This window comes from Mirounga angustirostris, unplaced genomic scaffold (genome assembly GCF_029215605.1).
Source record: "Mirounga angustirostris isolate CCGP_5_RB_7025 unplaced genomic scaffold, mMirAng1.0.hap1 SCAF_1, whole genome shotgun sequence".
In the NCBI taxonomy this organism is placed as follows: Eukaryota; Metazoa; Chordata; class Mammalia; order Carnivora; family Phocidae; genus Mirounga; species Mirounga angustirostris.
The window spans coordinates 146198343-146217841 of record NW_026991709.1 but is presented as its reverse complement, the minus strand read 5'-3'; the positions used below and the strand labels follow the sequence as shown (position 1 = coordinate 146217841).

General features: G+C 37.7%; 1 protein-coding gene across 9 annotated transcripts in view; it reads right to left on the bottom strand.

Moving 5' to 3' along the window:
- The window catches only part of ULK4 (unc-51 like kinase 4), a 599599-nt gene that overhangs the window by 433323 nt on the left and 146777 nt on the right, over positions 1–19499 (bottom strand). For all 9 annotated transcript variants that reach the window (XM_064589489.1, XM_064589509.1, XM_064589506.1 and 6 more), the window contains one exon: positions 7675–7802. In XM_064589489.1, the coding sequence (XP_064445559.1) occupies positions 7675–7802 (128 nt within the window). The remainder of the gene's footprint in view (positions 1–7674; positions 7803–19499) is intronic.

Below are 19499 nucleotides of genomic sequence, written 5' to 3'. Positions count from 1 at the left end.
GCAGGGGGAGGCAGGCAGAGGGAGAAGCAGGCTCCCCGCTGAGCAAGGAGCCCAATGTGGGACTCGATCCCAGGATTCTGGGATCATGACCTGAGCTGAAGGCAGACACTTAACCAGCTGAGCCATTCAGGCATCCCTCACCCCCTTTCTTATACAAAAGGTAGTATATACCACAAATACTGTTCTGCACCTTGTTTTCAGGATAGTAACATATCTTGGAGACCACACCATGCTTGTGTATCGAGATCCTCCTGGTCCCTTCTCACAGCTGTCTAGTCCTCCATTATGGGGACTGTGGTTGGCAGAATCCTAAAAATGTGCCTCCCCCAAGATTACCACCCCTCCGGCATCAAACACTAATCTAGGTACTACAGTGAAGAGAATTTGAAGAACCAATTTAATTAAGCTAAAAATACATAGATTATCTACATGACCCTAACCCAATCAGGTGAAACCTGTAAAAGCAGAGTTTTCTGTGGCTGGCAGCAGAAGAGGGAGGTCAAGGACAGTTGAGGGGGTGGAGAGGATTTGAGGAATAAATAGTCCCTCTGCTGGCCTCCAGAAAGAAAGCAAACAGCTCCACTGTGAACTGCCGTTGGAGAGGAAAGTCAGTCTGTAGAAGCTGAGAGCTATCCCCAGCCAAAAGCCACCAAGGAAATGGGAACTTCAGTCCTAGAGCTGCAAGGAAATAAATTCCACCAACAATCAGTGAGCTTAGAAGAGGACCCTGAGCCTCAGATGAAGATTGCAGCATCAGCCAACACCTTCCCTTCAAGCCTGTGAGACACAAGCAGAGGGTCCCGCTACACAGAGCCCTGACTCCCAACCCATGGGAATGGTCGGATTAATAATGTGCATTGTCTTAAACCGCGGAGTTTGTGGTAATTTGTTACAGTGGGAATACAAAACTCACACAAGGTTGCCCACAGTTCTCTAGCCAGTCTCCTGCTGATGCATATTTTTTATAGGCTTTTGCCATAACAAGCAATGCCTAGTGGATGTGTCACTTCACTTCTTTGCTAATAATGGATCTTTGGATGCTCTTGCCTAGAACTGAAATGGCTGGGTGAAAGGGTGAAAACATGCAATTTTTCTAGATATTGTCAAATTCCTCTTCACAGTAACTGCAATATTTTACATCCCCACCAGCAAAGTATGAGAAGGCTGGTTTCAAAGAAGACATACAAATGGCCAACAGACACATGAAAAAATGCTCCACATCACTTGTCATCAGGGAAATACAAATCAAAACCACAATGAAATACCACTTTACACCAGTCAAAATGGCTAAAATTAACAATTCAGGGAACAACGAATGTTGGTGAGGATGTGGAGAAAGGGGAACCCTCTTACACTGTTGGTGGGAATGCAAACTGGTGCAGCCACTCTGGAAAACAGTATGGAGGTTCCTCAAACAGTTAAAAATAGAGCTACTCTATGAGACAGCAGTTGCACTACTAGGTATTTACCCCAAAGATACAGATGTAGTGAAAAGAGGGGGCACATGCACTCCAATGTTCATAGCAGCAATGTCCACAATAGCCAAACTGTGGAAGGAGCCGAGATGCCCTTCAACAGATGAATAGATAAAGAAGATGTGGTTCATATATACAATGGAATATTACTCAGCCATCAGAAAGGATGAATACCTACCATTTATGTCGACATGGATGGAATTGGAGGGGATTATGCTAAGTGAAATAAGTCAAGCAGAGAAAGACAATTATCATATGGTTTCACTCATATGCGGAACATAAGGAATAGCGCAGAGGACCACAGGGGAAGGGCGGGAAAACTGAATGGGAAGAAATCAGAGAAGGAGACAAACCATTATAGACTTGATTCTGGGAAACAAACTGAGGGTTGCAGAAGGGGAGGTGGGTGGGGGAATGGGGTAACTGGGCGATGGACATTAAGGAGGGCAGGTGATATGATGAGCCCTGGGTGTTATACACAACTAATGAATCATTGAACACTACATCAAAAACTAATGATGTACTATATGTTGGCTAATTGAACTTACAAAAAAAAAAAAAGTAACCTAAGCATAAGACAAATGTGACTTACATCTAAAACAATTAATAAAAATATATCCAAAGAAGAAGGTTGATTTCCCCACAGCCTCACCAAGATAATACATTTTCAAACCCTGCCAGGGCACTAAGTGAGAAACACTATCTCTGCTGGTTTCCCTTAGAATGAGGAAGAGCGAAGTGCATTCCTCTTACAATGAGGAAGCTTTCACCTTTCAATGAGGAAGCTTTCACATTTACTTGTAGGTTTAAAGGTCCTCCTCATTCCTTTCTCCATGAAGTGTCTGTTCAGAACTTTCATCTCTATTTCTGCCACATCCCTTTTATCTGTTGGCGAGTTTTGGCTTCTGCATCCCATGTTAGAGGCTTCCCTTAAATACCTGGTGATTCTTGAGTTCCATTTATATTTTTAAATGATGCACTGAAGTGTTGTTGGGAGGTGTGTGTGCAGGATCAACGCCTAAGGTTGATGGGCTCCACTCCAAGAATATTCGGCAAAGTGTCACTAGCTGCAGAAGGGGACATCCAAATGGCAGCCCCTGTGGGGCTTTTATCAGGATTTGGTCAGTTTCCCAGAGATGAATCTCCAGATTCTGGCCAAGAGTACATCAGCCAGGCTGCCAACAGTCTGCAAGTGCGGTAGGAAAGGGGGTGGAAGGCCTCACCCTTCAGAGTAAGTAGACTTGCAGACAATCCTCAGATTTCTCACAAGGCACCTACCTCACCTCCCTCTTATCTATATGTGAAAATACCCAAATTGGCAGCATTTCCAGTTCACACTATCCAGAATGCATTTCAAGTCTCTTGCTGAGACAGAAGAGGCAGAGTCTCCTGGATGTTTGTGTTGGAGGAGGTGGTGGGGATCAACCCTCCCTGCAGATTCCCCATCAATCCTGCCTTGCATTTCCCCTCCCCCTCACCACCACCATCAAACCTAGCAGGCACCCCTAATTCCCAACCTTTCCAGAGTTTTGTCACGCAGGCATCAGATCTCCTCCCGGCTTTCCCCTTGCAGATAAAAAGGGACCTCGGCAATCTCCATTCTGCTAAATGAGCAAGCATTCATCTCTCAGCTTTCCAGCTTCCAAAACCAAAAGACGAGGTGACAATGCTCATCAGTTTTAGCCATATTTCCCTTTGCCTTTGTAGTTTTGTAACGTTCTCATTCCTTTACTTGCAGCTCAGTACAGTATCAGAAGAGAATATGTTTGAGCAGAAGACGACTGCTAACATGTCTTCAGTTAGAAACCCTCCATAGGTTCCTTTCTTCCCCCTGGCATTCAGAGCATGTGAGGTCTCCTGGAAGTTCACTCCATCTTTCCTATTTTCACATGAACTGTCCAGGTCTCTGTCAGGAGCTCGGTGTGGTTCACGGTATTCTTTCATACCACCTTTCAAAGTCCTAACACCATCCCCAGCAGAGGCCATGCTCTTTTAGTTCCTCTGCTGAATTTCAAAAAACTGGTCTCTGCAGAGTTCTCATTACTTGTTTATTAAAATTCTGTCGATTCCATTCGTTCTGTCCCAGTAAGAGCTGCCTGTTCTTCTTTTTCCTCCTCCTTCAAGTACCATGTCTCTCTCAACAGACTATGACAAATGTGCTTACTCATGACTTCATCTACTCAGCACCTAACCAGGACAGGTTGTGGCAAAGAGGCAGGTGGTGAGAGGGGGCTGTTCTCTTCAAGTGCAAGGAAATGAGGTCATCTGCCTGCAGCCTCACTGACCGGGGGCAGATTGGCCCCCATTCAGTCCTGCTCCCAGTCTCCTGGGAACACGCATGCTGGCCCCAACAACTGCACATAGAAAGCACCTGCATTTTGGACCCTGAGGAAGCCCCAAGATCTGCTGTTCACCCAGGTTTAGAGGATAGCGCATCAACTCTGCCACAAAGCACAGGAAGAATGGAGCCTGTCCTCACGTCTCCGGCAAGGCTAAGCCTCATCTTCCAGGCTCCTTCTCTACACGCATCCTGCTCACTGTGGAGCTCCAGAGAGTCGGCAGGGTGGAAGTTGGGGCCAGGGTATGCATTCAGACCCGTCTTCCCACCACTGCTCAAATTTCTAAATATTCATTCAGACACACAGAAATCATAGCCATTTCCTGGGAGGACCAAATAGATCACACCTAGGCTCTAATGGTCTGAATGCTTTGATTCTCACCAGTTAAAGGGTTTCTGCAGTTGGGCCTGAGAGGGGGATTTGAGACAGGATGAGCAGAGTGGCTCTCAGAAGAAGAGACCCTTACACTGACCAGAAACCTGAATGACCTGAGGAAGCCAGCCATGAAAACCTCTGGGGGAAGAGCAAAATGGGCACAAGGAACAGCACCGGGAAGGGCCCCGAGGTGAGTCTAGTAGGCTTACTGCATTCGAAAAGCAGTAAGAAAAACTATGTGGCTGGAATGGAGTGAGAGCCAAGAAGAGTCAGAGACACAGGCTGACAGGTGGGCAGGGACTAGGTGAAGTAGGGCAGAGGATGCCAAGGCTATCATTTCAGCATGACAGGATGTTTTTAGAAGAGTCTGAGCGGGGAAGAAACAAAAGTCAATTCACACTGTGTAAGAGCTTCTCTAGTTGCTACATGAAGACCAGACTATGAGTCTAAGAAATGATGTAAGAACATCTGTTGAGAAACTATATTATTTGCCCTGGTGAAAATATGGTAGACACACAGAATAGAGGCAGCAAAGTGAGTGGTGAGAGGCCTTTACGAATAGACAAGAACTTCGGCTTCCAGTTCTAATGGACTAAGGGACAGGACTCATGCACCCATTTGAAACAACTATAAAATATGCAGTCATCAGAACGGTATGGTACTGGCACAAAAACAGACACACAGATCAATGGAACAGCATAGAGAACACAGAAATGGACCGTCAACAATATGGTCAACTAATCTTCAACAAAGCAGGAAAGAATATGCAATGGAAAAAAGAAAATCTCTTCAACAAATGGTGCTGGGAACATTGGACAGCTATATACAGAAGAATGAAACTGGACCACTTTCTTACACCATACACAAAAATAAGCTCAAGATGGATGAAAGACATAAATGTGAGACAGGAATCCATCAAAATCCTAGAGGAGAACATAGGCAGCAACCTCTTCGACTGTAGCCACAGCAACTTTGTGCTAGACAATATCCAAAGGCAAGGGAAACAAAAGCAAAATGAACTAGTGGGACTTCATCAGGATAAAAAGCTTTTGCACAGCAAAGGAAACAGTTGACAAAACTAAAAGACACGTATGGAATGGGAAAAGACATTTGCAAATGCCTTATCAAATAAAGGGCTAGTATCCAAAATCTATAAAGAACTTATCAAACTCAACACCCAAAGAACAAATAATCCAATCAAGAAATGGGGAAAGACATGAACAGACATTTCTCCAAAGAGGACATACAAATGGCTAATAGACACATTAAAAAATATTCAACATTACTCAGCATCAGGGAAATACAAATCAAAACCACAATGAGATACTACCTCACACTGGTCAGAATGGCTAAAATCAACAAGTCAGGAAATGGCAGATGTTGGCAAGGATGAGGAGAAGGGGGAACCCTCTTACACTGCTGGTGGGAATGCAAGCTGGTGCAGCCACTCTGGAAAACAGTATGGAGGTTCCTCAAAAAGTTGAAAATAGAGCTACCATACCACCCAGCAATTGCACTACTAGGTATTTATCCAAAGGATACAAACATAGTGATTCAAAGGGGCACATGCACCCCAATGTTTATAGCAGCAATGGCCACAATAGCCAAAATATGGAAAGAGCCTAGAGCTCCATTGACAGATGAATAGATAAAGAAGATGTGGTATATATATATACATACATATATATACATATATATACAATGGAATATTATGCAGCCATCAAAAAGAATGAAATCTTGCCATTTGCGACAACGTGGATGGAACTAGAGGGTATTACGCTAAGCAAAATCAGAGAAAGGCAAATACCATATGATCTCACTCATACTCGGAATTTAAGAAACAAAACATATGAACACAGGGGAAAGGAAGGAAAAATAAAATAAGATGAAAACAGAGAGAGAGGCAAACCATCAGAGACTCTTAACTATAGGGAACAAACTGAGGGTTGCTGGAGGGGAGGTGGGTGTGGGGATGGGGTAATTGGGTGATGGGTATTAAGGAGGGCACATGACATAAAGAGGACTGGGTGTTATATGCAACTGATAAAACACTAAATTCTACCCCTGAAACTAATAATACAGTATATGTTCACTAAATTGAATTTAAATAAAAAGTTTTTTAAAAACACAACTACAAGATAAACAAAATATGTAAAACATCAGTTTTCAAGACACTGGATGTAAAACAAAGCTGGACGACGATCCCTGAGACATGAAAAGAAGGGAGGCTCTGTAGGAACTTCTACAGACCCTTCACTTAGTTCTGATTAACCTGCAACATAAGGACATGCTAAAAGGCAGATGTCAAGGAAGAATCTAAAAGAATCCTACAAATGCCTTCCAAGCAATGAATATGCTCAATTAAAATCACATACTTATGAACTAATATTGGTATGTGACAGTACCTATCTATAAGAAAAGACATTTCAAAGACAAGATACACAAAATTAAGCTAGCAATGAGCACTAACATAGACATTTACAACTGATTTGATGAGGAAGACACTGACTTTGATCCCTAATTAAGCAAAATGTTATCTCTCCCTCAGAAAAAGAATTCTGTTCTTCTCATCTGTAGACCTGCATTACAAAAAAAAAAAAAAAAAAAAAATTGTACTCATTTATTAGTATATTTTTACTATGTAAATTTAAAAATCTGTGGATATTTGTTCTCTCTCCTGTTATAGAAGTACATTAATCAATAAAAACTTTGTGGAAGTTTGGTTTTTCTCATTACATAAATACAAATAGCCACAATTTTGCCTCTTAACCCATAAATCCTAAAATATTTACTCTCTATTTACAGAAAAAAGTTTTCCAATCTCTAATCTAGATCAATCTCAGCAATTCTAGGGTCTCCTCAGTATTCTACAGTGAGTAACAAGCTAAATCAAAAAACAGACATTCAATCATATATTCAAGGTTCCTCTGGGTTGTAATTTTGCGTGGACCAGACAGTCCAGATGCTCATCAGGAAGCATCAGAGCATGAAGGGAATCTGAGGTGTGTCAGAACAGCTTCTCCTTTTAGAGGAAGTAGGTGCAACCCAGGGAGAGAGAGATCTGCCCAGCCTAGGTCCATTCCAGAAACTTGTCCCTGCTCTGCCTCTTCCTCTACACTTCACTAGATTATTCCGCTGGGCTTCCAGCTGCTCATTCCAGAATCTTACAAAAGTGAAAATTATGACCAAACCACGAGTCAAGAATGCCTCCCAAAGATGCAAACCAGAACCAACTTTAACACCCTGACTTGGATTGTCCTCACATCTAGGAACTCTAGCTCTTTCCCACCACCCTGCCTCAGCTCCAGATGTCTTCTCTCAGTCCTCTGTATTTCCCAGCTGTGGCTGTATGTGAAAAATTAAACCCATAGAAAAGTCCAGGAAAAAAAATTTCAGCATTAGGCACACAGAGGCCAAGAAATACTAACAATAAAAGAGGTTCCAAATCGATGTTATTGATGAAACCATATCAGAGAAAATCATACCTTGATTGGCAGCTGAGCAGCAGCATCTCATGGTTATGAATTAAAATATATAAAAGAACGAGGAAGGCTTTTGCTCTAATGGAAGTCGAGGGGCTGTCAAGTAAACGGATAATTGTAGAGACAAAATCCTATGGAAGACAATAAAATATTTTTTGAGAAAACATGCAATGAATAGAGCAGTCAGCTATCAGGGTCAGTAGTGTACAATAACTAAACAGCAAAAAATAAAATATCAGCTACTGGTTTTGCATTCTTAATTTGCGCTGGACTCTATAATAAAATTTTAGTATGTATTATCTCATTTAAACCTGAAAACTAGCCATAATAACATGACACTATGATCCCTATTTTTTTTTAAAGATTTTATTCATCTATTTGAGAAAGAGAGCATGAGTCGGGGGGTGGGGGGGAAGGGGCAGAGGAAGAGAGAGAAGCAGACTCCCTGCTGAGCTGGGAGCCCGATGAGGGGCTCCTTGCGGGGCTTGATCCCAGGACCCCAGGATCATGACCTCAGCCGAAGGCAGATGCTTAACCAACTGAGCCACCCAGGCGCCCCAATGTTTTGTTTTTTTAATTTTATTTTATTATGTTATGTTAATCACCATACATTACATCATTAGTTTTTGATGTAGTGTTCCATGATTCATTGTTTGTGTATAACACCCAGTGCTCCATGCAGAACGTGCTCTCCTTAATACCCATCACCAGGCTAACCCATCCCCCCACTCCCCTCCTCTCTAGAACCCTCAGTTTGTTTCTCAGAGTCCATAGTCTCTCATGGTTCCTCTCCCCCTCCGATTTCCCACCCTTCATTCTTCCCCTCCTGCTATCATCTTCTTTTTTTTCTTTTTTAACATATAATGTATTATTTGTTTCAGAGGTACAGGTCTGTGATTCATCAGTCTTACACAATTCACAGCGCTCACCATGGCACATACCCTCCCCAATATCTATCACCCAGCCACCCCATCCCTCCCACCCCCCACCACTCCAGCAACCCTCAGTTTGTTTCCTGAGATTAAGAATTCCTCATATCAGTGAGATCATATGATACATGTCTTTCTCTGATTGACTTATTTCGCTTAGCATAATACCCTCTAGTTTCATCCATGTCGTTGCAAATGGCAAGATTTTGGTTTTTGGATGGCTGCATAATATTCCATTGTATATAGATACCACAACTTCTTTATCCATTCATCTGTTGATGGACATCTTGGCTCTTTCCATAGTTTCAGGCGTCCCAATTTATCCCTATTTTACTTATTTTTTTAAAAAGATTTTATTTATTTATTTGACAGAGAGAGAAACAGCAAGAGAGGAACACAAGTAGGGGGAGTGGAAGAGGGAGAAGCAGGCTTCCTGCTGAGCAGGGAGCCCAATGTGGGGCTCGATCCCAGGACCCTGGGACCATGACCTGAGCTGAAGGCAGACACTTAACGACTGAGCCACCCAGGTGCCCCGTTATCCCTATTTTAAAGAGGAAAATGAATCTTGAAAAGTTAACCAATTCAAAAAGTTGGACTGAAATCAAGGCCAGTGGGACAACAAAGCCTTCCTCTTAACAACTCAACCACCCAACAGGAAGTGTGGCAATAAATAACTAGAAAAACTGGAATCACAACTGCATGTACACGTGAACATCAGTACAAACCTGCGTCTAGAGAAAACACATCTCTAGTCTCATATCTAAGGTCCTACAGATATATAAATACCCAAAAGAAGAACCTATATTCCTATAACATTCTGTAACTAAAGGCATAATACAACAGAGAGGAATACATACTGACTAATATTTGTATTATTTTCCCTTCTGACAGATTGTACATCGTTTCAGGTACCTATTGATATGCAAAAAGGAAATGCAGACACATACATATAGGCACACAGAGTTAATGAATGTAAGCAGGCAGGAATACAGAATTGTATTGTTAGCAAGATGGCTACACAGAGCAAAAGTGGAACTTCCCAACAGTCCTGAAGAGAAGCAAACACCTAACAGTGACACTGTTATGTCCAAGGCAAATGTAAGCAGTTCGATTTTTTGGCCATGCCACGGTCCTTTTACACTGGGGGCTATGTTGCCAAGCAGGAAGAATTTACATAGTCAGACATCTGCTTTTATTTAAGGATGGAGATATACCTATGTATCTATACCTATGCATGAGTCTCACCAGGTCCTGAACAAATAAATCAAGCTAATTCATCACCTAGGGTTAAAAAACGAATCAACACTAAGGTATCTTTGAGTAATAGATCTGTTTCCACCTTTCCAGCAGGTAGACAGTAGAAAGCTCAATTCTCCACAGTCAATTCCCATTCTAATTTATACCCTGGGCCCAAGTACCACAATTACAAATCTGTTTCCCACACTAAGACCACCTGCCACACATACAAACACATAATTCCAAAACCACTCAAAGATCCACTAGCCTTAGACTGAAAAACTGTTCTGATTACAGGAGACTAAAAAGTCATGATAACTGATGCAATTCAAGATCTGGCAACTTTGTTTTACATAAAAGAACATTACTGGGACAAATGCAAAATCTGAATAAGGTCTGTAGATGAGTTAATAACGTTAAATAACTGTTAACTTCTTTTTAAATCCATGGCTTGTTTTTAGGGAATATTCAATGAAGTAATTAAAAGTAAAGGAGCATCAAAAACCAAAACAAAACAAAAATAAAAACAAACCAAAAAAAAAGTAAAGGAGCATCAGGTCTCCAACCTCTTCTCGTATTGGCCACACACATGCTCACACACATGGTAAAAGAAAGAAACTATAAATCAAACATGGTAAAATGTTAACATTTGCTAAATATGGGTAAAGGGTATATTGCAATCCTTTGAACTGCACATCCAACACTAAACTCAGAATCTACCCTAAACATGATACTCGCCCTCTGAGGATCATCAATTCAAGACCAAACTTAAAAACCTGGGCATCTTCCTTGACACCTCCTTCCTCCCATGTCCAGTTGATCCCCAATCACTGTGAGAGTGATACCCCCACTAATGTTGCCTTATATTTCAATGCACCATTATATTTTTCCTGAATTACTATAACTTTGCTTTCTTCCATCTATTTCACAAGTGATAGCCACAGTGATCTTCTCCAACAGCAAATATGATCATGTTATTCACCTATAAAATATTCTCAATAGTTGCTGCAATCCTTGAGATGACCCTTATCACAACATACAAAGCTTTTCATGATCTGGCCTTTTATTATCTTTCCAAAATCACTTATCATTCCACTACTAATCTATATAACCCCCAACACTCACCCTGGGGAAATAAACCAAGAAAATAGAGGACACTGAACAAAGGAAAGAGAGGAAGGGAATCCCACGATGATTCCAGGTGATAGCTATAACCAGGCACAGAGGGCAGCCTAACCATATTGGAGTTGTTTAGAAGACTCCAGGAGAGATCTTTTTAAGGAGAAAAAATTGGACAGAACACCTGATGCATTGAAATGCAATCTAAAAACAGAAAGTTATGTAACAAAATTCTGCTGAATGTTGAGCTAACCAAAACTAATACAATGAATGCATGTTTGTGGTAGTGTCATACCTGAAAGTAAACTCCACACAAATCTAAGATTTAAAAAATAAACAAAAAAGAATGAAAATATCTAGAAGAGGCCACAGGACATATCAGATGTATATATATTTACACACACACACAAGCATTTATAGGCATGAAAAAGATCCAAGACAGTTAATGATACAAGAAAAAAAAAGTATAAACATACCTTAGGGATAGAGATGCAAAAATCCTCAACAAATATATGCAATTTGAATCCAACAATACATAAAACGTATAAATAGAAAGATTACAATCAAGTAGAGTTTATCTCAGAAATCAAGACTGGTTCAATATTTGAGTATCAATCAATGTAATTCAGCAGATTAAATAAGAAAAACCACATGATCATATCAATAGATAATGAAAAAGCATTTGACAAAATTCAACATCCATTCATGATAAAAAACCCACTGAACAAGGAACAGAAGGGAACTTCCTCAATCTGTAAAAGAGTATTAAAGAAAAATTGCAGCTAACATCATACTTACAGGGGAAACACTTGATGCTTCCCCACGGAGACTGGGAATTAAACAAGCATGTCCATTCCCATTACTCATAATTCAATATTTTACTGAAAGTCATTGCCAGTGTGATAAGGAAAGAAAAATAAATAAAAGTCATTCACACTATAATGGAAGCAATATTCTCAGAGGTTATGATTGTCTATGTAGAAAATCCCAAGGAATCTACAGAAAGGCTCCTACATCTTATGAGTTTAGCAAGATCTGGTGTAGTTCTATACACCAGTAATGAACAATTAGAAAACAAATTTTTTAAAGTATCATTTTTCAATAACTCTAACAAGAACAACAACAGAAATACAGGTATAAACCTAACAAAATTTGTGGAGAATCACTAAGCTGAAAACTATACAACAATCATGAAAGAAAAAATGTTAAAGACATAAATAAATGAAGTGACATTTCATGTTCATCTATTTAAAAACTCAAGATAGTTAATATGCCAATTTTCTCCCAAACTGACTTACAGATTTAATTCAATTCCAATAAAAAAAAAAAAAATCCCAGCAGAATTTTTTGTAGATATAAACAAGCTAATCGTAAAATTTATATGGAAAGGCAAAGGAACCCATAAGCAAAACAACTTGGGAGGAAAAAGATGAATCACACAATTATTTTAAAACATAAAAAAAAACCCTACAGTAATCAAAACAATGTGGTATTGACAAAATGACAGATACACAGACCAAGGAAACAGAGTTCAGAAATGGAATCAATTAGTTTAGGACAGGTTGCAAAGGGAACTTAGGATAAAGGACAATTTTTTCAATAAGTAGTACTTATTATGGATATCCACATACAAAAAAAAAAATTTACTTCATTTCATACTGTGCACCATATACAAAAATTGCAATCATACAAAATGAATCATACAACTGAATAAAAAATGTAAAACTATAAAGTTCTTACAAGAAAACAGAACAGAAAATCTTCATGATCTTTGGTTAGGAAGTTTTTAGATATAAAAACTTTTCTGGTGTTCCAAAAGCACAATCCATAAAAGAAATAACTGATGACCTGAATTTCATTAATATTAAAATTATCCTCTGTGGAAGACAAATACAATAAGACAAGCCAGATACTAGCATAAAATATTTGTATCCAGAATATAAAAAGAACTCTCAAAACTCAATATTAAGAAAAAACATTTTTAATGGGCAAAATATTTAAACAGACATTTCACCAAAGAACATATGCAGATATTCACATAAACACAAGAGGATGCTCAATGTCACAATCATTAAAATAATGCAAATTGAGATCACAATGAGACACTATGCAATTATTTGAATGACCAACTGAAAAATGACTACTATGTGGAACAACTAGAATTCTATATACATAGCTGGTAGGACTGCAAAATGGTACAGTTACTCTAGAAAACAGCTTGGCAGTTTCATAAAAAGTTGTTAAACACACAACTACCGTATATGATGCAGCCACTGTACTTCTATTCTAGTGAAATAAAAATGTATGCTCACAGAAAAACCTACACACAAAAGTTGACAGCAATACTTTTCATAAGAGTCAAGAAATGAAAACAACCCATATGTCCTTGAATGAGTACATGGGTATATAAACTGTGATATTATCTACATAATGGAACAGTACTCAGCAATAAAAAGAAATGAACTATCGATACAACATGGATGAATCTCAGCTGCATTAAGTAAAAAAAAAAAAAGTCTCAAAGATTACATACAATACAGTTCCATTTACATAACATTTTAGAAAAGGTAAAACTTTGGGGCAGAGAAGACATCAGTAATTGCCAGGGAATGGGGTGGGAGGTGGTTTGCCTAAAAAGGGAGCAGCACTATGTCATTCTTTGGGATGCTGCAATTGTTCTGTATCCTTATGGTGGCAGTGACAGGGTCTACACATGTGTTAATCCTCACAGAACTGTACTCCAAAAAGTAAAAATTTATCACTTCTAACATGTTAGAGTGATAAAGTGATAAATGTTAGAAGTGATAAAAAGTGAGAGAGAGAGAGAGGCAAACAAGAATAGAAAGCAGGAACTGTGTTTGTGTTCCTAATATACAAAGAGTTACATAATGACTCTTCCTCACATATAAGGCAGAATTTAGGCCAAAAAGAAGTAAACAAGATGAGGAAGACTTTTTAATGCTAAAGGCCACTTAACACTTAACAAGTAATGAATACAGTAGTGAATGCTATGCCTTACATAGCATAGTAACCACTTTTATAAAGTGGAAACTACAGAAGATGCAAGAAGCAACAGACTTTATCATACCACTCTCAGCCCAAGACTGTCAAGAGAACAAAAATAAGTGAGAATATAAAAGACTAAATGACATAAACAACAGATGTTATGGGTATATATCCAACTTTACACTTAGATAACAGAAAATGTACCTTTTTCTTCAACATAAAATGTTCCTTTAAACTGACCATATAAAAGGTCACAAAGAAAACCTTAATGTAATCCATAAAATAATAAATACTTTTTTTAGATTTCATCTCTCCCCCAACCCACCTCCCCTCTGACAACCACCAGTTTGTTCTCTGTATTTAAGTCTTTTTTGTTTGTCTTTTTGGTTGTTCATTTGTTCTGTTTCTTAAATTCCACATATGAGTGAAATCAGATGGTATTTGTCTTTCTCTGACTTATTTCACTTATCATTATACCCTCTGAAGTCCATCCATATTGTTGCAAATGGCAAGATCTCATTCCTTTTTATGGCTGAGTAATATTTGTGTGTGTGTGTGTGTGCGTGGCATCATCTTTATCCATTCGTCTATCAATGGATGCTTCAGTTTCTTCCAGATCTTGGCTGTAAATAATGCTGCAATAAGCAAAGATGCATTATCTTTTTGCATTATTGTTTTCATTTTCCTTGGGTAAATATCCAGTTGTGAAATTATGAGATCATATGGTAATTCTATTTTTAATTTTTTGAGGAACCTCTATACTGTTTTCCACAGTGGCTGCTCCAGTTTGCATTCCCACCAACAGTGCACGAGGATGCCTTTTCCTTCACATCCCCACCAGCATTTGTTATCTCTTGTCTTTTTGATTCCAGTTACTCTGACAGGAGTATGGCAATATCTCATTGTGGTTTTGATTTGCATTTCCCTGATTGTTAGTGATGTTGAGCCATCTTTTCCTGGGTCTGTTAGCCATCTGTATGTCTTCTTTGGAAAAATGTCTTTTTAGGTCCTCTGTCCATTTTTAATTAGATTTTGGGTGGGTTTTTTTGGCATTGAGTTACATAAGTTCTTTATATATTTTAGATATTAACCCCTAAATGATACTGACTATATCATTTGCAAATATCTTCAGTCATTCAGTAGGTTGCCTTTTTGTTTTGTTGATGGTATCTTTTGCTGTGAAAAAGCTTTTTATTTTGGTGTAGTCCCAAAAATTTCTTTTGCCTTTCTTTCCCTTGCCTGAGGAGACATATCTTAAAAAAATGTTTCTACGGCTGATGTCACAGAAATTACTATGTTTTCTTTTAGGAATCTTATGGTTTCAAGTCTCACAGTTAGGTCCTTAACGCATTTTGAGTTTATTTTTGTGTATGGTGTAAGAAAGATCTCCAGTTTTCCCAGCACCATTTGTTGAAGAGACTGTCTTTTCCCCCATTGTATATTCTTGCCTTCATTGTTGTAGATTAATTCACCATAAAAGCACAGGTTTATTTCTGGACTCCCTATTCTGTTACATTGATCTGTGTGTCCATTTTTGTGTCAGTACCATATTGTTTTGATTACTACAGCTTTGTAGTATATCTTGAAATCTGGAACTGGGATACCTCCAGCTTTGTTCTTCTTTTTCAAGATTGCTTTGGGCTTTTTGGGGTCTTCTGTGATTCCATACAAATTTTAGGATTATTTGTTCTGGTTCTGTGAAAAATGTTGTTGGTATTTTCATACAGATTGCAATAAATCTATAGATTGCTTTGGGTAGTATGGGCATTTTAAAAATATTAATTCTTCTAATCCATGAGCATGGAATGTCTTTCCATTTCTTCGTGTTTTATAGTTTGGAGTACAAGTCTTTTACCTCCTTAGTTAAGTTTATTACGAGGTATTTTATTATTTTGGGTGTACCTGAAAATGGGATTTTTCTTAATTTCTCTGCTACTTCATTATTAGCGTATAGAAATGCAACGGATTTCTGTGCATTGGTTTTGTATCCAGTGATATCAGTTCTAGTAGTTTAGTAGAATCTTTAGGGTTTTCTATATACAGTATCATGTCATCTGCAAATAGTGAAAGTTTTACTTCTTCCCTACCAATCTGGATGCCTTTTATTTCTTTTTCTTGTCTGATTGGTGTGGCTAAGATTTCCAGTGCTATGTTGAATAGAAGTTGGGAGAGTGACATCCTTGTTTTGTTCCTGATCTTAGAGGAAAAGCTCTTGGCTTCTCACCATCGAGTATGATGTTAGCTGTGGGTTTTTATTGGCCTTTATTATGTTGAGCTATGTTCCCTCTAAACCTACTTTGTTGAGGGTTTTTAACCATGAATGAATGTAGTACTCTGTCAAATGCTTTTTTTGTGTCTATTGAGATCATCATATGGTTTTATCCCTTCTGTTGTTGATGTGATGTATCATATTGATTGAGTTGTGAATAATGAACCATCCTTGCATCCCTGAAATAAATCCCACTTCGTTGTAGTGAATGATTTTTTTCATATATTGCTAGATTCAGTTTGCTAATATTTTGTTGAGATTTTTACATCTGTGTTCATCAGATATATTGGCCTGTAGTTCTTTTTTGTAATGTCTTTATCTAGTTTTGTTATAAGGGTAATGTTGAAACTCAGAGAGTGAATTTGGAAGTTTCCTTCTTTTTTTTGGAATAGTTTGAGAAGAAAAAGTAATTTTTATTAGCATGATGCAATAAAACTAGAAATTAATAAAAGCACCAATAATCCAAAAGATCCTTATACCTGGAAATTTTTCCCTATACAAGCCAAAATTTAAAAACTTAAAAATATGGGACACATTTAGAACAGCAGTCAGAAGAAAATACACCCTGTAAATACATTTGTAAATGAAAATGGAAGAACAAAAATATGAGAACTAAATTCCCAACACAAAAAAAATGAAAAAAAAAAGCAATAAAAATGAAGAAAATCAAAGAAAATAAAGATGCAAACAGAAGGTAATAACGTAGAAAATAGAAAAAAAAAAGGTAAATGATAGATAAGTCAAAATGCTGGGTTTTTTAAAAATAACAAAATAGAGAAAGCACTAAATCAAGAAAAAGGGGAGACAGCAAAGATATAAAAAAAGTAAAAAAATATAATGGCATTAAAGTCAGCTGTGTTCTGTGCAGAAGCAATTCATATTTTACTGCTCTATAATGTTCTACTACGTGAACACAGAAAAATATACGAATCCATTCTACTCCTGAACATTTGTGTTGTTTGGAGTTTGGGACTATTATGAGTAAAGCTGCTATGGACATTCTCATGATACATTTATGTATCTTTTTGTGAACAAATAACATAAGTATCCACTTCTCTTGGATATATACCTGACAGCAGAACCGCTAAGTCAAGAAGTAGGCATCTCTTTAGCTTTAATAGAGGCTGTCGAATTTTCCAAAGTGGTTGTACTACTTTATTCTTCACTAATATATGAAAGTTGCATTTCCACATCTTTCCCAACACTTGTTGTTATCCATCTTTTCATTTTATCTAAAGTTTTAACTCTGAGTTGAGAGCAAATATAATGAACACAAATGACAGTCAATTTAAAAGGAGAAATTTCTAAACAGTCTAGTATTACTTTAAAGCCAAAATTTATGAATAAGATAACACATCCCTTATTCTAACTTAAAAGGAACTAAAAAGGATTCACAGCAATCTATATACATGTAGATAGATTCCATATAAGGAAATCTATATTTAAATAGATTTAACTCCCTGACAAAGAATACAACATAAGACTTTAGTATAAATATAAAAATCAAGAAAATGAAAATGTGTATTTACTTAAAGAAAATACACTGCTATAAATGGTGAATACTCCTGCTAAAGATTTTTATGTATATTAAAATGCATCTTCTTAAATTTTAAACATTTAAATTTTTTAAGTACTCATAGATTTAGCATTTATGCATTCAAGTCTAAAACTATTATGCCAAAAATATAATTGGTGCTTTCTCTTTCTTTTCCATGTGCCTAGGAAAGTGGCTAAATAAAACTGAAAACTCCATAGTTTTCACTCTATTAGGTCATGAAAAGATGAATTCCTTCGACAAAGAATAACAAAAATACTAACCTTTTAAGAAAAAACTTGAGAGAAATGTATGACTTAACAAAGAAAACCATAGCTTTTGATTGAGTGATAAGAGAACTCTTGAACAACTGGAGTGGCAACATAATATACAGACTGGGAAAGAACTTGGAATCAAGAGCCAAGCAAACCTGACTACAAACGCCACATTCCTTGACAAAATAACCTCTCTAGGATTCCGTTTCCCCAACTTCAAAATAAAATGGAGATGATTACACTGACATTTTCACAGTCTTCATATAATGACTGAAGGCTTTTTGTCCAACTTAAAAATACTAAAATAACTAAAAATACTAAATAATGTATTTTCCATACAATTACTAAAACATATCATAAAGTGCTGCAAGAACTAAAGTTTTGAAATGTGTATGGGAAACATAAATAAAACAATAGAAAGAGGAAAACAATCAGAGGTATATTTAAGACTTTAAATAAAAAAGCAAATAAAAAAGATAAATAGACTATTCATTTATTGAGATTCTTACTTTTCTACTTACACTAGAAAGACTCCAAATGTGTTGTTAAAAATTTCAATTTAAAGAAGGGGTGGGGGAACAGCCTTATGATACATCTGTCAAAATAAATATATAATCTTGGAAAAAGTATTTGAAATATGTATAAATCACTTTTACCAAAAAAAAAATTATGAACACTCCAGTTAAAAAACACATGAACAAGCAAACAACTGATAAAAGAACTCTAAACTGCCTAACAAGGAAATAAATCTTCTACTCTCACTAGTAGGCAAAGAAATGCAAATTTCAGAAGAATAAGATTCTGATTCATTGCAAAGCAGACCAGCAAAGATGAAAATGGATGGCAGCCAGTGTTGGCATGGTCATGGGTAAATGGATAAATTTTAAATACAGCCCATATGAAAATAAGTGTTCAACCTTTCCTCCAGCTGGGAGGAAAGTGAGTTATTTCTCAAAGGCCTTAAAAATGTTATTTTCTTCTGACACAGCTGTTACAGCTCAAGAAATTTCTCCTAACAAAGTGATGAACAAATGAGCTTTAAGTACAATAATGTTTGCTGTAGTATTGTTTACATGACAGAAACAAAAACAAGCAACAATCTTAATATCCCAAAATAGGGGATCTGTTAAGTAAATCATAACTGTAGCAAAGACTATATCTAGCCCACTTCCCGTTTCATTGTCTTCTTTCATGGCAAACACTAACAACGCGCTTGGTGGGTGGAGCCAGGTCAGAAAAGGCCATGTGGCCTCTGCCTGCTTCTCTCAGGAAATACCTTTTTTTTTTTTTTTTTAAGATTTATTTTAGAGAGAGTGAGAGAGAGAGCGGCAGTGGGGGGGGGTGCAGAGGGAGAGAGGAGAGAAGAGAAACTCAAGCAGACTCCATGTGGAGCATGGAGCACAATGTGGGGCTCAATCCCATGACCTCAAGATCACGATCCAAGTTGAAACCAAGAGTCG